The sequence below is a fragment of the Lolium perenne genome, chromosome 1 (genome assembly GCF_019359855.2).
Source record: "Lolium perenne isolate Kyuss_39 chromosome 1, Kyuss_2.0, whole genome shotgun sequence".
NCBI lineage: Eukaryota > Viridiplantae > Streptophyta > Magnoliopsida > Poales > Poaceae > Lolium > Lolium perenne.
The window spans coordinates 222,645,372-222,665,048 of record NC_067244.2 but is presented as its reverse complement, the minus strand read 5'-3'; the positions used below and the strand labels follow the sequence as shown (position 1 = coordinate 222,665,048).

General features: G+C 44.5%; 1 protein-coding gene across 2 annotated transcripts; it reads left to right on the top strand.

Moving 5' to 3' along the window:
* The first annotated feature begins 1,719 nt into the window (after positions 1 to 1,719).
* LOC127327287 (uncharacterized) lies at positions 1,720 to 19,622 on the top strand. Of its 2 annotated transcripts, XM_051354068.2 has the most exons (6): positions 1,723 to 2,134; positions 2,747 to 2,824; positions 17,426 to 17,460; positions 17,540 to 17,595; positions 18,430 to 18,531; positions 19,166 to 19,622. In XM_051354068.2, exons 1-6 carry the CDS (start codon positions 1,769 to 1,771, stop codon positions 19,228 to 19,230), a joined length of 702 nt encoding a protein of 233 aa, XP_051210028.1. In that variant the 5' UTR covers positions 1,723 to 1,768; the 3' UTR covers positions 19,231 to 19,622. The 2 variants fall into 2 exon arrangements, with proteins under 2 accessions (XP_051210029.1, XP_051210028.1); XM_051354069.2 differs by lacking the exon at positions 2,747 to 2,824 and having other exon boundaries at positions 1,720 to 2,134.
* The last annotated feature ends 55 nt before the right edge of the window (positions 19,623 to 19,677 follow it).

The following is a 19,677-nucleotide window of genomic DNA, read 5'->3' as shown; positions in this document are numbered from 1 at the left end:
GGGTCAATTACATCAAGTCCTAGGTCATTTTCGTCAAAGGTGATGTCTAATATAGGATAATATTAAAGCATGGCTTGCGTTGTGAGAAGGGCAATTTTCCCTGCAAAAATCTAGATCTACAACTATCTACTAGACAGCTTACCAAGACGGAGTGGCAGCCAACACTCAATGACCGGATACTTGCTTTTCCCCAGCTAGGAAACATGCTCTTTTGGAAAGATCGGGTCATTTGGTACGATCAAAGCAATAATCATGGTGAGACCGGTCTATCGACTGCTTATTGCAGAGGCTCCAGTGTGGTTTTTAGAGGATCTAAACAAGTGTGCTAGATCTTTCTTCTGGGCAGGAAAGGAGAAGGTGAATGGTGGCAATGTCTAGTGGTCTGACAAAGAATCTACGGTTCGTTGGGTTTGGGTGGCTTGGGTGTAAAGAACTTGCACCTACATGCTTTAGCATTGTGTGCCAAAATAGGATTGATTCCGACGCAATTACCCTTCTAAACCATGACAAGGGCTACCAATGGTAGTGGATCATGATGGGGCAGGGGTTTTCAACATCTTGGTGGCGATCAGAATTGAGGCCGAAGGTAAAACCCTTTTTTGGAGGGATATATGGATCTAGGGATTGGCCATAGCAGACATTGCTCCTCTTGTTTGCGACTTGATCAACACAACGTGTCCGAATAGGAGGATAGTCCATGAGGCTAAGCTTATACATCGATGTATCTCTGATGTCCGAGGAAACCTGTCCCCATGGGAATGGTTGTAATGTCTAAAGTTTTTGGTGATGGTGTCACTTTCTTCACAAACAACTTTTTTTTGCGGGACTTCACAGACAACTTGGTGCCAGACCAATTTGCATGGCCTTCGATGGGGAAGTACACGGCTGGCTCAACGTATCAAGCGTTGTGTTGGGGATCAGAGAGGATGGAGGGGCTGAGTGCCATTTGGAACAGTTGGGTTTCCCGTGCAAGATTTTTGCATGGTTAGCATTACAATCCAGGCTATGGACTTATGATCAGCGACGAAGACATGCTTTATAGGATTCAATGTCACGTTGCTTTACATGTTTGCAAGACTCAAATACATTGAGCCACATCTTGATGGGTTGTGTCTACTCCCAACAGGTTTGGTTTGGTGTTGCTTCTCGAGTTTAGGGATTGTCATTCAGATATCCATCAGCTCTGACTCTTCCATCATTGAGGTTTGTTGCACGGGAGCTATTCAGGAGAAAGTACATGGTCGGGATTCGGCTCGCTCACAATTCTACTATGTTGGGAGATATGAAAAAATGAATACAGTGCTAGGTTGAAAGTTTGATTAACTAAATTGTCTTTGATGGAGATTGGCATGGCTTGGAGGAAGTAAGATCTTCACGAGAGTAGCGTAGGGTATTTGCTAGCTGAGAACTAACTTCGTGCCCAGTCAAATCCTACACCATTTGATTTACATTATGATTCGTGCTAATTATGAGTTGCAACTAAAATTTGATGATATCATCTGACTGTGAACTAATCACATGATGTCGAGATTGCCTTCTACCGAAAGAAATTATTCGCCAAGTAACAAAATGAAAACGTTTAGTTAGAGTAGAATGTTCAGGATAAAAGACCGCTCTCATCCACGCTGTCTCCAAATTCCATCGGTTTCACCGCAAAAAATGTGGGAAAATCAAATCCATCGGGAGAAAAGAAAAAACGCAAAATTACAAGAACCAAAGGTCAGAAGTACCCAACGATATTTTTTGGAGACTCTTCTCCAATCCCCCCATGGCCTCAATCCAACACTCTCTTCTCACCCCTTCTCCGCTCTGCTGCTGTTCCTACGCTCTCCTTCACCCGAGGACCAGGAAACCATCTCCAGCTCCAAGGTTTCCAAATGGCACCTTCTCCACGGAAAAGCCGTTCTTGCGGCGCGATTTCTCGGAGAGAGGCGGGACCTTGGCCTGGAAAATGGCGGGAAGGCGGCGCCTCGCCGTGGCCGGAGCCGGGAAGGGCCCCTTCTTTGGCGGCGGCCGGCGGCGGCAGGGGTCAACCGCCCGGACCGTGGGGAACCTCGCCTTCGTCGCGCTGGTGGCGTACCTCGCGGTGAGCGGCCAGTTCCGGTGGCTGCTCGACGCCATCGTCTCTCTCTGGGTACGATGCCTCTTCTTCTGAAACGATCTGTAGCTTGTGATCGATAGTTCTATCAGTACTATGTTGCCTCGGTGACTAGATTGTATCACTTGGTTGATATCTGAATAGAGAGACTAGATAAGGTTGGAAGACAAATGTTTGGTCCAGTAACAGTAAAAGTGCAATCTTTTGTTAAAGTATGCAGCTTAATCCTTGAAATGGACCTGCTTGGTGTGTTTGCATATGATTTTATAGTGCGGCGCACTTGCTTCTTAGGTTCCTCCAATTCTCATACAGTTTGCATCTTGTTTTCGCATAGTATTGTTTCGTAAGACCAATTAAGATGCATTACCATCGGTTGCTAGTCTGTATGTTGCTGCAACATAATGAAATCATTCTAATGAGATTTAGCATTTGGGTTCCACAATAACCAGTAAAGTGGAAAACAGCAACCTTCATTCCGTTCCCTCTGTGGTGCTAATAGCATTGATAAGTTTATGCTGGTGAGAGTTTGGATTTTAGATACTAGCAAAAAAGGATATCCTATCTTGTCCTCTCTTTCAAGTTTTTATCCATAGTGTTACATTACTTTTGTAACTTAACTAAAGCTTTCCACATCTCTTTTGACAACAGCTTATCGCTTTTTTTCTGCCTATTGTGGGTCTCAGCGCACTTGTATTCTTGGCACGGCGCAATATACTTCAGAGCGATGTAAGTGTCAACACCCGGATTTTTAAGTCCAGATGCCTATTATGCCGTACATCGCAATCCCAGGAATAATGTTTTTGCGAGACATAATAGTAAGTAGCATAGAGTCATCATTTATTACAACACATATTGTCTTACAACCATAGATCACATGATCCAATATTACACGAATATATTGTTCAACATCACAAATAGTAGCGGAAGCGAAGTAGTAGTGGACTATCTATTCCACAGGCAACGCTTGACGTTAGAAGATGATCCTAGTTATCGTAGACGTCCTGTTGTCCGTCATCCTGATACTGGTGCTCTCCTTCATAGTTTGGCATTTGAATAGCCAGGGCAAAGCCATGAGTACTTTTAAAGTACTCGCAAACTAACTCTACAATAATTACTCATTAAGGGTAATAAGGGGGTGCTAAGCTCTAGGTTTATTTGCATAAAGCCAAGTTTTAGTTTGATAAACATTTAGTAAAGCCTTGTCATGTGCTAGACTGACTCAAGTGGGAACATTAGTGTCATTCCCACAACTCATATTGATTCACCACAACATCACCTTTCAATTCACCATTCATTTTTAAGATCAAAACATATTAATGATAACGGAGATAGTATGGCCTTTCCAATCGTCCGTAACCGTGGACACGGCTATTCGAATAGGTTTAACACTCTGCAGAGGTTATACTCTTGTGCCACAACTTTTGATTTCATCCGTCGAGGATAACCCCGAATCATCGTAACACAGTACGCGGATCATCAACCATAACCTTTCACTTATATATGCTAGTATGAGCACCTCTCCCCATGAGCTTGGCCTCCCGGTGAGAACCGCAGTTAACCCGGGAACTGCACAGGGCTTGGGCCGTACATTCACCTCATATTAACATCATTCCACATTTAACGGAGGCAGCCTCGGCGTAACCCCTATGATGCTTGTTTAGAGGGAACCCATACTAACATACACAAGTTTCTAGTTAAGCCCTACCCATAATCAGGTATTGTGGGGGTACTTGTATAATTGGAAGGGTATCGCATTCAAACCCAATCATCAATTTTATCAAAAATCACCATCTTCTCTTGTTCATATCCACCTCCACTTTACTTTCTTTCAAAGTCATTTCACTTCACTATGTTCCCATCTAGAGTAGTCAATTTTAATTGATTAGCACTAGCAACTATATGAGGGGTGCTATCTAGCCTTGATTTGTGCTAATCTAACTTCAAGTATTGTTCTACTCTAGACCAAGTGAATCATAAATCAAAGAGTACTTTGAAATAAATAAGCAAAAGTAAATGTAAGTAAAAAAAACATGGGATAGGTAATACATAAAAGTAAAGTGTGATGGTGCCTTTGCTCTTGTAGAGCTAAGCGCTTGTGTTTAGCAAGGGTTAGCTTGCCTTGAGCTGAGTAGTTATCGAAGTTCTCTTCTTCTTCCTGAGAGTAGGCCTCCTCCTCTTGGTATTCCTCGTTACTAGCGTCTATATACGAATACGAGGCATAAATACTAAACCAAGCTCACATACCAAACTAGAAACACTCAAAAGAGTTCACACTAATCCTATCATCAATCACACATGGCATGGTGGATTATTGGATTAGTCTTTATTTAAAAGAAGAATAATTTCCTCTCATTATTCCTATTTCTTAGATTTGGTATGTAGATCCTTAGAGGAAATAATTTCTTCTCATTACCTCATATTAAGATTTAATCTCTTCATATAATAATAAGGTATGAAATATAGGTTGACCCCAAAGTCAACATTTCATATCTATTATATGTGAGTAATTTTAATTGAAGTGCTACACTTCACATAGTTCTAATACTTAACATTTAAATGAATTAAAATCTCTAAGTAATAATTATCAGAGGTTCATTAGCCTAAGTCATTCCCTCTGGTTGTATTACTTAGGATCAAGATTTAAATGAGAGGGTAGTTCTCATATTACTTATTGAATTTGAATTCAAGTTTAATTGCACTAGAATTGACTACATAGCCATTTTATTTGATCTAGTCCATGATCATACAAATAACATGTCTATATTATTGCATAATCAATTAGAGGACATCATTTGTGATTTATTGGAATTGGAATCAATTCAAAATCTATTCTGGTTAAATTTTAAATAAAGTTTGAATGTACAAAAGTCCCTGTCTTGTCTTTTTTATCAATTTAAATCTACTATGAATTTGGAGGTGGGACCAGTGGCATTGGTTAGATAATTTCATGGGCTTTCCAACGGTATAAAGTTTGTTAGATTTGGTTTGGTAGATTTCAAACTATTCAAAAATTACTAAAGCATCTGCAGTACAAATTTCATTATGAATAAAACTAAGTTTGAAATATTGGGCTAGGCGGGAAACACTACTGGGCCGAAACGGTTTTAATTCGCACCGCGCAGCCCAACAAGCAACTGGTGCGCTTGGGCCGCCCTGACGAGGTGGGGGCCACCCGTCAGTGGCTCTTAACCACGCGAAACGGTACGCGCGCTGAGAGGCGTTGGATTAGGGGAGGGATCGACGGCCAGCAATCGTCGTCTTCTCCGACGAGAAGGCGAGGTTCTGGCGGCGGACGTAGGGGGTCGACGGCCTTACCGGCGTTCCCGCGGGGTTCTGTTGGTGGCGAGGCGAGGTTGTCGACGATGCTGGAGCTCCTGGTAGCAGTGGCGAGGCGTGGGGAGGCGTCAGTCGTTGGCGATGATCTGCGGGCTCCGGCGGCCTTCGTCTTGCGATTGGAGCAGCTCCGGCGGTGTGGTGTCAAATTGATGGGTGGAGAGGAGGCAGGGATGAGAGGGGAGCAGATGTTGTGAAGAAATGGAGCTCAGAGCTCCTCTATTTATAGCGGGCGGAGATGGCCGTGAGGTACTGTGGGGGTGCGGCCATGGCGCGGCTCGTGTGGCGATCCAAAGGGCAAGGCAAGGACGGCAGCGTGTAGGCGGTGTCCTGGCGATGCGCTAGGTGCGGTGGCGCGAGAAAAGTGAGATGGGATCGAACGGTGGCTCGTTTCGAGTGCGGCAGTACCCGCGGTACTTCTCCGGCGAGGACGACGGTGACCATGCGGCGGTAGGTGTTCGAGTATGTCTAGGGTGTAGAGGGCAGGGAGGCGATGCTCGACGCAGGCGTAGAGATGCAGGAGGAGGACGGCGTCGCTCGAGTGCCCGACGTACTGGCGCGCTCCAGAGCGTGGTGATCACGGCGGGCGGCATGTCTTGGGCGTCTTTGGGCACGTCCTGGCAGCCAATGCCAGCCTCTCGCGAGCTCCAGCTGGGCACCGTGATGATCAGCAATGCAAGGGGATTCTCCAGGACAAAGTGGTGCAGAGAGGAGAGGACCAGAGAGAGAGAAAGCATGGTGGCCGGCATTGCCACGGCATGCCACTAGTTTAGGGTTTCTCTCCCCCTTCCCTCACTTTAATCGACCAAGGCGAGTGCGGTGTGATGCGGAGTGATGCGGGGATGCTTGATGATCACGAGAAAAAGAGGTTTAGGCCAAAAACCATCGTGTAATAGGAGGTAACACAATTACGGAACAAAGCACGCAAGGTGTTCGGCACAATGCCCGCAAGAAACTTTTGGTTGAATTTTGGAAATCTTTTTGGTACATCTCATTTATATAATTAATGTGAAAGATTTGTGGTGGTGGTGTTCATTTTGGAGTTGTTTTGCAAAGTTTCAAATTTGAGGTTATCTTCACATTGTTTCAACATCACCACTTGTCAAATCCCTACTGGTCAACCTAGTCAACTCTGGCCATTGTGGTCAACATCAAAGTTACTCACCTTGACATGGTCTTGGATGACATGGCTTTGGTTGACCAAGTTTAGTTTAAGAATTGAGAAAACCAGAGGGGTAAAGTAGTGAAGAAAATATTTTTGGGCCATATGACCATTATCATATGTATGTAGAAATTTTGATTTTCTTGTGTTTGATTCTTGATCCAAGGATGCAATTGTGTTAGTTTATCATATTGAAGTATTTTACAAGCAAGGGGGCAAGCAATTATGGCCTAGGGTGAAGATTTGCAATTTGGCATATTGTGTATGTAAGTGAAATATGGGTTTTTCCCATTTTCTTCCTTTCCCCTCAAACTAGGGTTTGATGATCTTTGTTAGGGTTCAAATAGCAATTGATAAGCATACTAACACTCATCATGGCAATTGCACAAAAGAAAATCACTCAAATGCATGAATCTATATGTGGCACTATATGCATAGAAAAAGTTTTTGTTAATTGCAAAGTTTGAGTTTGGGGAAATTGTCTTTCTTGTTTATTATTGTTGAAACTTGGGATGTTACAAACCCTTCCCCCTTACAAAAGATCTCGTCCCGAGATCTGAGAGAAAACTAGGTACTAAAGAGATCTGGGTACTCAGTCCTCATAAAGTCTTCTCTCTCCCAAGTGGCTTCTTCTTCGGTGTGGTTACTCCATTGGATCTTCAGAAACTTGATACTTCGGGTACGGGTGGTTCTGAAAGCTTCTTCCAAGATGCGAATAGGTACTTCGCGGTATGTCAGATCTGAGTTGATATCCACAGCTCGATGGTCGATGTTCTTGAAAACCTCGGTCTTCTCAGACACTTCTAAGCACTTCCGGAGTAGCGAGATGTGAAACACATTGTGCACCGCTGACATTTCTTCCGGTAATTCCAGTTGATAGGATACTTCTCCTCGGCGACTCAGGACTTTGAAAGGTCCGACATGTCGGGGTGCGAGCTTTCCTCTAAGCTGGAATCTCTGCATTCCTTTAAGAGGGGACACTTTGAGATATACGAAATCTCCGATCTCGAAGGTCATCTCTCGGCGTCTCTTGTCGGCGTAGCTCTTCTGTCTTGATTGGGCTGCTTGAGGTACTCGCGGATCTTGTGAACCTTCTCTTCGGCTTCTCGGAGAATATCTGGTCCAAAGACTTGACTCTCTCCTACTTCCGACCAATTCAGAGGGGTACGGCACTTCCTTCCGTACAGTGCTTCAAAGGGGGCCATCTGCAAGCTGGCTTGGTAGCTGTTGTTGTACGAGAATTCTGCGTACGGCAAGCAGTCTTCCCACTTAGATCCATACTCTAGCACACATGCTCTCAACATATCTTCTAGTATCTCGGTTGACTCGTTCGATCATCCATCCGTCTGCGGGTGATAGGCGGTGCTGAAATTCAGACGAGTTCCGAGTCCTTCATGTACTTTCTGCCAGAATCTGGAGGTGAATTGGGATCCTCTGTCGGATACTATCGACTTCGGGGTTCCGTGAAGGCTGACTATCCTTGAGATATATAGCTCGGCGAGTCTCGGTCCTTGATAGGTGGTCTTGACGGGGATGAAGTGGGCGACTTTGGTTAGTCTGTCGACCACTACCCAGATGGAATCATTTCCTTTACTAGATTTGGGCAGTCCGGTGATGAAGTCCATTCCTACGGAATCCCATTTCCATTCGGGAATCTGTAGGGGTTGCAACAGTCCTGCGGGGCGTTGGTGTTCGCTGACTCTTTGAGATGTCACACTTGGCGATGTAGCTTCCAATCTCTCTCTTCATTCCATGCCACCAGAATTGTTCCTTCAAATCCTGGTACATCTTGGTTCCTCCGGGGTGAATGGAGTATAGGGTGTCGTGAGCTTCTTTCAGAATAACTTGCTTCAACTCTGAATCTGACGGCACGCAAAGGCGTTTGTTATACCATAGCACTCCTTCTTCATCCACGGTGAATCCCGGTGCTTTTCCGGCGGCTATTTGGCTCTTGATTCCATCAATGCTAGCATTTCCTTTCTGAGCTTCCTTGATCTGACTAATCAGGGTGGGTTGGAGTTCAATGCTGGCGAGGTATCCTTCGCTAACTAGTTGCAGTCTAAACTGTTCAAACTCTTCAAACAGGCTGGGTTGCTCAATTGCTAACATGGAGTTCAACCGACACGGCGGTCTACTCGAGCATCCGCTACCACATTGGCCTTGCCGGTGATAGTGGATTTCCATGTCGTAATCCTTGATTAACTCTATCCATCTGCGCTGTCTCATATTCAGCTCCTTCGCGTGAAGATATACTTCGTGCTCTTGTGATCCGAGTAAACCTCGCATCGATTACCCATGAGGTAATGACGCCATACTTTCGGTGCTAAGACCACTGCTAGTTCTAAGTCATGGGTTGGATAGTTCTGTTCATCTTGCTTCACTGTCTTGACAGTAAGATATTACTTTGCCTTCTTGCATCGACACACATCCAAGACCAATCTTGGAGGCGTCACAAGACACATCAAAGGGCTTGGTAATGTCAAGCATAACCGATATTGGGGCTGTTGTCAATCTTAGCTTGAGCTGTTGAAAGCTCTCTTCACACTTGTCGGTCCAGTCGAACTTCCGGTCCTTCTTCAACAATTGAGTCATCGGTCTTGCTATGCTTGAGAATCCTTCAACGAATCGGTGGTAGTATCCCGCCAATCCGAGAAATGCACGGACTTGATGCAGTGGTTGGGGCTTTCCATTCTTCAACAGTCTTGATTTTTGCGGGTCAACGGCAATTCCTCCGGTGACAAGATATGACCCAAGAATCCTACTTCTTTCAACCAGAACTCACACTTGCCGAACTTGGCATACAATCGATGCTCCCGAAGGGTATCTAGGACCACTTCCAAATGTTGCTCATGTTCTTCTTCGGACTTGGAGTATATGAGGATGTCGTCGATGAAGACAACGACAAACTTGTCCAGGAAGTTCATAAAGATCTTATTCATGAGATTCATGAAGTAAGCGGGGCATTGGTCAATCCAAATGACATGACATTGTACTCGTACAATCCATATCTCAGTGGTAAAGGCGCTTTGGGGATATCGGTGGCACGAATCTTCAGCTGATGGTATCCTGTCCGCATGAGATCAATCTTCGAGAATACTTGGGCTCCGGTCATTTGGTCAAACAGATCTTCTATCTTGGGCAACGGATACTTGTTCTTAATGGTGACATCGTTAAGCTTACGGTAGTCCGTAACCAAACGAGTGGCACCATCCTTCTTATCCACAAACAAAGCGGCGATCTCCAAGGTGACGCACTTGGTTGAATCGGACCTTTGAATAGCATATCATCCGATTGCTTCTTCGATTCCACTAACTCTGCCGGGTTCATGCTATAGGCTCTGCGGGCTATCGGTCCGGTTCAGGATTAGCTCGATGATAAACTCGATATCCCGATCTGGGGCATACCGGGTAGGTCATCCGAAACACATCGAGGTATCGACAGACGACCACTGATCTGATCCAAGGTGGGTTTGGCTAGGCTTTGGTTGCGGGTAAACTTTCGGGCATCCTTTCGAGATATGTGTTCGACTATGATTCCTAAAGCTACTAGTCATGGTGATGGCCTTCTTGGCACAATCAATCGATCCATGATGTTTCGCCATCCAGTCCATTCCTAGGACTACTTCCAAACCTTTGGCTCCCGAACAATCAAATTTGCATAAAATTCTATTTCATGAATTACGATAGGCACATCTTTGCAAATTTTTCTAGCTTTAGTTGTTGATCCGGGTATTTGAACTATCATGACATGCTTCAAACTGATGGGTTGAATCTTACTAGTGCATGCAAAATCTTCGGTAATAAACGAATGCGATGCTCCGAATCAAACAGCACTCTTGCGGGTATTGAGTTAACAGAGAACATACCCGGCACAACGTCTGGGGCTTCTGAGCTTCTTCGCATTCATGTGGTAGAGGCGGCCGTTGCGGTTGTTCGGGTTGTTGGGGGCGAACTTCTTGTTGGTGGTGACGCGACGCCGCTGCCGAGCGGGCACGAGGTGTTGGCGGCGGTCTTGGCGAGCTTCTTGGGGCACTCGTAGGAGAAGTGCCCCGCCACTCCGCACTCGTAGCGATTGTAGGTGGACTTGTCCTTGGGGGTGATGGGAACGGCATTGCTCCCGAGTCCTTGGAGCGGTGTTGGAGTTGTTGTTGGGGCGCGAGGTGGAGCGCGGTTGAAGTTGTTGTTGTGGTTGTTGTTGTTGTAGTTGTGGTGGCCTCCTGGCACAGGGTTTCCTCCACTCCGGTTACGATAACTCGGACGTGGATTACGCATTGGGGGCTTGTTGTTTCTTGGGATGAACCCACCACTTGAGTGGCGATACTTGTGGTTATTGCTTTGGGCCCACTCTGGTTCATCAAACGGCGCTTGCGGTTCTCATTGGCTTGGTGTATCTTCCCCTCCATCCGAATGGCGGAGTCAACGAGGGCTTCTAAGTCGGCAAAGGGGATATTGATCGGCCACGGTCTGCATCTCATCGTGCGGTCCATTCGTAAACCTCTCCTTCCTCTTCTCGACGGTGTCTGTCTCATCGGGCGTACCTTGACAAAGTGAGGAACTTGTCGCGGTATTCCACCACGGTCATTACGCCTTGCTTCGGTTCCTCGAACTCATCCCTCATCTTCTTGATCAAGCCGGGGCACATGATACTTGCTAAACTTGAGTTTGAAGTCTTCCCAAGTCATCATTTGCCCCGCATTTAATGCGCGAGCACTTGTCCACCAGGCACGTGCGAGTCCGGCCCGGATAGTGGGTGGCGAACAACACCTTCTCGTTGTCCTCCACTCCGGCAACCTCGAGATTGTTCTCCATGGTTTGGAGCCAATCATCGGCATCGAGGGGTTCCTCCGTCTTCTTGAACACCGGCGGATTGGTGTTTTGGAAGTTTTTCGACCGACCCTGGGTGGTCGTGGTTTCGTGGCCTTGATTGCCCTGAGCAATGCTGAAGTGCGGCTAGATTGGCTTGACGGTCAACTCTCTCTGCTTCTCTCTCTGCCATCATCTGTTGCGGCATTTGCGGCATTGCGGCTTCGCTGCGAGTTGGGGGTGCCATCGAACAGTGATAGGGATCATGAGATGAGAGGGAAATTTCTATGGCTCATTTTGGGATAAAATTTCACACAACTTAAAACTTGATTTCATAAATATAATAATATTACACACACACAAACATAGTCATGGAGGTAGCAAATATTACAAGCCAAATGTTAGGAGGGTTTGAAGAACCCTTTCAACAAACTACGATACATGGGGCGGGTACAAAGGACCGATACATAACATGGGACGCAAGTGCTCGAGACGGGACTACTCGCCATCGACGTTGATAGGGTAGACATTGTCTACCCCGGCGAAGGTGCTCGTGGCCATCCTCGTAAGGGTGGAACTCAGTCGTCGTCTTCCTCCTCCTCGTAGTCGTCGTCGTTGCTGACGTAGGAGTAGCCGTCCCCCTGGATGTTCTCCCCTTCACCTTCGCCCTCCAGCTCCAGGATCTGTTCAGCTTGGGTGGCGATGGTCGCCTTCAGAGTGGCGATCCTGGCCTTGAGGCGGTTGATGGCGTAGTCCTTCTTCTGGTTGGCACGGCGGAGTGCCCTGCGTTCTCCGGCGATGACCTTGATGGTCTCCGCCTGCTGCGCCAACTGGATGTGAGTGTGATTGGCGTATTCGCGGGAGTTGTCGAGGTCGATGCGGGTCTCATTCAACATGAAGTCGAGATGATCCACATGGTGGCGAAGTTGCGGGTGCGACGGCAGGTTCATTGGCACCCCGAGGGAGTTGTGCCTTGCATAGTGCACAAAGCGGCTATCCTCGAAGTCCATGAAGTTTTGCCCGCACAGACGTGCGAGCCCTTCCTGAAGTCCCCGTGCGAGACCATCCGCCCAGTTGTTCTCCCGGAAGGAGAACTGGATCCTTGCGCTCATTGGGAGCGTGAACCTTCCACGAAGATCCACCATGATCACCCACTGGAGTTGACCACCGGGCTGGTCATTGATCATTCCACCAAAGACTTCCGGTGGTGGGCGCCCGAGGAACTCTGAGAGGGAGAAGAGGTCCCTCTCGAAGATGATCTCTCCACCGTTCCCCAACTGATAGAACTCAGTCTGGAGAAAGGGCTGCGCATCAACGACGTGATCCATCTGTAGAGGGAGTAGATGATTAATTTAGAGAAGTGCAAGTGTTCCAAATTTTAAATTCATTCATAAGAAAGAGCATGAATTTAAAGTTTGCCAAAGACTCTTCAAGGTAAGAGGGAATAAAATTTTCATAACTAGTCAATTCATGGAATTTGAAACTAAGTTTTTGAGCGTCCATTCTAACTAGGGTCTCCTAAGGTCAAACAATGGCTCTGATACCAACTTGTCAACACCCGGATTTTTAAGTCCAGATGCCTATTATGCCGTACATCGCAATCCCAGGAATAATGTTTTTGCGAGACATAATAGTAAGTAGCATAGAGTCATCATTTATTACAACACATATTATCTTACAACCATAGATCACATGATCCAATATTACACGAATATATTGTTCAACATCACAAATAGTAGCGAAAGCGAAGTAGTAGTGGACTATCTATTCCACAGGCAACGCTTGACGTTAGAAGATGATCCTAGTTATCGTAGACGTCCTGTTGTCCGTCATCCTGATACTGGTGCTCTCCTTCATAGTCTGGCATTTGAATAGCCAGGGCAAAGCCATGAGTACTTTTAAAGTACTCGCAAACTAACTCTACAATAATTACTCATTAAGGGTAATAAGGGGGTGCTAAGCTCTAGGTTTATTTGCATAAAGCCAAGTTTTAGTTTGATAAACATTTAGTAAAGCCTTGTCATGTGCTAGACTGACTCAAGTGGGAACATTAGTGTCATTCCCACAACTCATATTGATTCACCACAACATCACCTTTCAATTCACCATTCATTTTTAAGATCAAAACATATTAATGATAACGGAGATAGTATGGCCTTTCCAATCGTCCGTAACCGTGGACACGGCTATTCGAATAGGTTTAACACTCTGCAGAGGTTGTACTCTTGTGCCACAACTTTTGATTTCATCCGTCGAGGATAACCCCGAATCATCGTAACACAGTACGCGGATCATCAACCATAACCTTTCACTTATATATGCTAGTATGAGCACCTCTCCCCATGAGCTTGGCCTCCCGGTGAGAACCGCAGTTAACCCGGGAACTGCACAGGGCTTGGGCCGTACATTCACCTCATATTAACATCATTCCACATTTAACGGAGGCAGCCTCGGCGTAACCCCTATGATGCTTGTTTAGAGGGAACCCATACTAACATACACAAGTTTCTAGTTAAGCCCTACCCATAATCAGGTATTGTGGGGGTACTTGTATAATTGGAAGGGTATCGCATTCAAACCCAATCATCAATTTTATCAAAAATCACCATCTTCTCTTGTTCATATCCACCTCCACTTTACTTTCTTTCAAAGTCATTTCACTTCACTATGTTCCCATCTAGAGTAGTCAATTTTAATTGATTAGCACTAGCAACTATATGAGGGGTGCTATCTAGCCTTGATTTGTGCTAATCTAACTTCAAGTATTGTTCTACTCTAGACCAAGTGAATCATAAATCAAAGAGTACTTTGAAATAAATAAGCAAAAGTAAATGTAAGTAAAAAAACATGGGATAGGTAATACATAAAAGTAAAGTGTGATGGTGCCTTTGCTCTTGTAGAGCTAAGCACTTGTGTTTAGCAAGGGTTAGCTTGCCTTGAGCTGAGTAGTTATCGAAGTTCTCTTCTTCTTCCTGAGAGTAGGCCTCCTCCTCTTGGTATTCCTCGTTACTAGCGTCTATATACGAATACGAGGTATAAATACTAAACCAAGCTCACATACCAAACTAGAAACACTCAAAAGAGTTCACACTAATCCTATCATCAATCACACATGGCATGGTGGATTATTGGATTAGTCTTTATTTAAAAGAAGAATAATTTCCTCTCATTATTCCTATTTCTTAGATTTGGTATGTAGATCCTTAGAGGAAATAATTTCTTCTCATTACCTCATATTAAGATTTAATCTCTTCATATAATAATAAGGTATGAAATATAGGTTGACCCCAAAGTCAACATTTCATATCTATTATATGTGAGTAATTTTAATTGAAGTGCTACACTTCACATAGTTCTAATACTTAACATTTAAATGAATTAAAATCTCTAAGTAATAATTATCAGAGGTTCATTAGCCTAAGTCATTCCCTCTGGTTGTATTACTTAGGATCAAGATTTAAATGAGAGGGTAGTTCTCATATTACTTATTGAATTTGAATTCAAGTTTAATTGCACTAGAATTGACTACATAGCCATTTTATTTGATCTAGTCCATGATCATACAAATAACATGTCTATATTATTGCATAATCAATTAGAGGACATCATTTGTGATTTATTGGAATTGGAATCAATTCAAAATCTATTCTGGTTAAATTTTAAATAAAGTTTGAATGTACAAAAGTCCCTGTCTTGTCTTTTTTATCAATTTAAATCTACTATGAATTTGGAGGTGGGACCAGTGGCATTGGTTAGATAATTTCATGGGCTTTCCAACGGTATAAAGTTTGTTAGATTTGGTTTGGTAGATTTCAAACTATTCAAAAATTACTAAAGCATCTGCAGTACAAATTTCATTATGAATAAAACTAAGTTTGAAATATTGGGCTAGGCGGGAAACACTACTGGGCCGAAACGGTTTTAATTCGCACCGCGCAGCCCAACAAGCAACTGGTGCGCTTGGGCCGCCCTGACGAGGTGGGGGCCACCCGTCAGTGGCTCTTAACCACGCGAAACGGTACGCGCGCTGAGAGGCGTTGGATTAGGGGAGGGATCGACGGCCAGCAATCGTCGTCTTCTCCGACGAGAAGGCGAGGTTCTGGCGGCGGACGTAGGGGGTCGACGGCCTTACCGGCGTTCCCGCGGGGTTCTGTTGGTGGCGAGGCGAGGTTGTCGACGATGCTGGAGCTCCTGGTAGCAGTGGCGAGGCGTGGGGAGGCGTCAGTCGTTGGCGATGATCTGCGGGCTCCGGCGGCCTTCGTCTTGCGATTGGAGCAGCTCCGGCGGTGTGGTGTCAAATTGATGGGTGGAGAGGAGGCAGGGATGAGAGGGGAGCAGATGTTGTGAAGAAATGGAGCTCAGAGCTCCTCTATTTATAGCGGGCGGAGATGGCCGTGAGGTACTGTGGGGGTGCGGCCATGGCGCGGCTCGTGTGGCGATCCAAAGGGCAAGGCAAGGACGGCAGCGTGTAGGCGGTGTCCTGGCGATGCGCTAGGTGCAGCTGGCGCAGGAAAAGGGAGATGGGATCGATCGGTGGCTCGTTTCGAGTGCGGCAGTACCCGCGGTACTTCTCCGGCGAGGACGACGGTGACCATGCGGCGGCAGGCGTTCGAGTATGTCTAGGGTGTAGAGGGCAGGGAGGCGATGCTCGACGCAGGCGTAGAGATGCAGGAGGAGGACGGCGTCGCTCGAGTGCCCGACGTACTGGCGCGCTCCAGAGCGTGGTGATCACGCTGGCTGGCATGTACTGGGCGTGCTGGGCACGTCCTGGCTTGGCCAATGCCAGCCTCTCGCGAGCTCCAGCTGGGCACCGTGATGATCAGCAATGCAAGGGGATTCTCCAGGACAAAGTGGTGCAGAGAGGAGAGGACCAGAGAGAGAGAAAGCATGGTGGCCGGCATTGCCACGGCATGCCACTAGTTTAGGGTTTCTCTCCCCCTTCCCTCACTTTAATCGACCAAGGCAGGTACTGGTGTGATGCAGGTGATGCAGGGATGCTTGATGATCACCAGAAAAAGAGGTTTAGGCCAAAAACCATCGTGTAATAGGAGGTAACACAATTCTGGAACAAAGCCTGCAAGGTGTTCGGCACAATGCCCGCAAGAAACTTTTGGTTGAATTTTGGAAATCTTTTTGGTACATCTCATTTATATAATTAATGTGAAAGATTTGTGGTGGTGGTGTTCATTTTGGAGTTGTTTTGCAAAGTTTCAAATTTGAGGTTATCTTCACATTGTTTCAACATCACCACTTGTCAAATCCCTACTGGTCAACCTAGTCAACTCTGGCCATTGTGGTTAACATCAAAGTTACTCACCTTGACATGGTCTTGGATGACATGGCTTTGGTTGACCAAGTTTAGTTTAAGAATTGAGAAAACCAGAGGGGTAAAGTAGTGAAGAAAATATTTTTGGGCCATATGACCATTATCATATGTATGTAGAAATTTTGATTTTCTTGTGTTTGATTCTTGATCCAAGGATGCAATTGTGTTAGTTTATCATATTGAAGTATTTTACAAGCAAGGGGGCAAGCAATTATGGCCTAGGGTGAAGATTTGCAATTTGGCATATTGTGTATGTAAGTGAAATATGGGTTTTTCCCATTTTCTTCCTTTCCCCTCAAACTAGGGTTTGATGATCTTTGTTAGGGTTCAAATAGCAATTGATAAGCATACTAACACTCATCATGGCAATTGCACAAAAGAAAATCACTCAAATGCATGAATCTATATGTGGCACTATATGCATAGAAAAAGTTTTTGTTAATTGCAAAGTTTGAGTTTGGGGAAATTGTCTTTCTTGTTTATTATTGTTGAAACTTGGGATGTTACAGTAAGTCTGCCCATAAATGTAGTGTTCAGCCAATTTATTCTTTAATTGTGGATCTCCGACTACTGTACTTGTAGTTACTTATTTAAGATGATCAATTTTGTTCCTAACTAACACAGACAAAGACTTTGTTATTTCTTGCGCAATGTTAATACTCTAGCTGATATTCTACTGTCAAACTTGTTTCTGTTATTGGCAGTGTCCCAACTGTGGAAAAAGCTTCCGGGTACTGAAGTAAGCACAAGAAATAATATCTTAAGTTGGCCAGTTCTGCAACTGAGATGAAATTTGATAATTTGATTGTCTAATATAGGACGTCTTTGAAGAATGGTCCACAATTCTGTCCTTATTGCACTCAACCTTTCTCTGGTAAGCTAAATTTGTGTTCTGTTTATCCAATTTGCTAGCAGAATAACGGACTAAGAAGAACTACCTCCTAGCCGCACATGTTTATTCTGACCATATTAGTTCTACTACTGGAAAATTTAGCTGGTGGGCTGTTAGCTATGCGATGTTTCATGAGACTGGTATTTTCAGACCTTTAGTTTGATATGCATGGATGGTTCTTCTGTTCAGCTAGAAATTGTGCTGCCAAATTAATTTGAGCTTAATCTTAAGAACATACTTGCACTTAATTCTTTGTTGCCTTATGCTGCCCTTTAAGCATTTGCACAGCCACTACTATTGTTCTGTGCTGGGAATAGTTACAGAGCGGAGCTTGTTCTTTTATTCGAGTAAAGAGTTAAGCATGAGTGTTTTTAGAACATGCACATCTGGTGATACATCTGAATCACCGTATGGGAACAGGGTTGTCTTTGTTTTATAGTTGAAACCTTCTTAAGCTCTACATAGGTATTGCAAATTTATCATTGAAAAGATAACCATGAGTTTTGGTGATAGCATCAGTCAACTGGGGAATGGAGAATTGTGGCATTTGTTTATGGTTTGAATGTCCCCATGGAACATACTTTTTTTTTTCAAAAAGGGGAGTAAAACCCTGGCTGCTGCATCAAGTGATGCACACATCCTTTTATTATGAAGTTCAAAAGTTTACACTTCACGGATCAGCGAGGGTCCCATGGAACATACTTATCTTTACATTTATTTATTTATTGGTTTTCTCACTCCTTTGTTTAGCATCTCTCCTGTTCTTATCTAGATGAGACTATTGTTCGAACTAAATCATCATTGTACATGCTACAGTTCAGGATGATAAGTTTGTCAGAGAATCTGCTAGCTTTTCATCTGGAAGGGCCTCTCCAAGTGCACAAGCCTTCAATGAGTTATTCAATCGTGGATCAAAAGGTATAAACGTGATATGACTCGTTCATATTGCTTGAATTTGTGCCATTTAGGTGATTCATTTTCTCAGTAGCCATGCCCTGCATACATTTGTAGAAGCAAGCATTAACGGCACTCATAGAAATGTACAACATGTTGGTTAGTTACACTTCACAGGCTCCCAGATACAGAGGGTAATAAACCATGAATGCTGGCTTTTTTAGCAAGTTACAGTTTTCTTTATTCTATATTCCATTTTCACATTAATATAATCTGATGCATGTGAATTAAAGTAACGGACTAAACAGATACCATATGTCATACACACAAAAAAATCTATATGAGGTTGGGTGGACCAGTAAATAAAAAGACACTAATGACATGTGTTCATGTCAAATACTTTTTTCGACATGTCATATGTTTAGAATTATTGCTAAGACTGATAAATACCACATATCATCAGAGAATGAACTCAGGTTGTATCATACTGCTATTCTGTACACCTTTATTCGACAGGCTGTACACTTTTGTTGGCCACTGCATATTACGAGATGATTTTGGTTTCAGCTATTATTTAAATTAGACATTCGTATGTTTCGAGCACATTTTTCCTTCACCATAGTTAACTAATAATCACACTGTTCCCTGATGTATGCAGAAAAGGCGCCTTCTGGTCCTGGAACGATTGTAGACATCGAGGCTGATGTCACGGACATCGAGTGATACTCCTTCAGGACAGCACTCAGCCTCATCCGTATCAGTTTTGCTACTCTCCACGGCTAGTTTTCCCCAAAGGCGGTATAAAGCTGTAGCACTCTAGGAAATAGGATTGCAGCCTAATTTCAAGCGAGTTCTGGAGCTTAGGTGTAAGACCCCAACTGTGTCTTGTAGCAGTTTGCTGATACAGTTCGATGCCGCATATAACACATTAACATGATTGTGAATATTTGCATTGCTTCCTTTGTATATCGCCGGTGCTGCAAGCAAATACACCCAGGGTTGTATATGGTGTGTGTATGTATATGTTGCAAACTTGGGTGGCCATTGACAGCCTCTGAACATGATGTACATGATCCTCGATTACTGAACTACAATTTGTTTATCCGGACCATTCATTTTGTATGAAACTCAAAACTAAAAGGCCGCATGCCCCCCTCACAGAAAAAAATA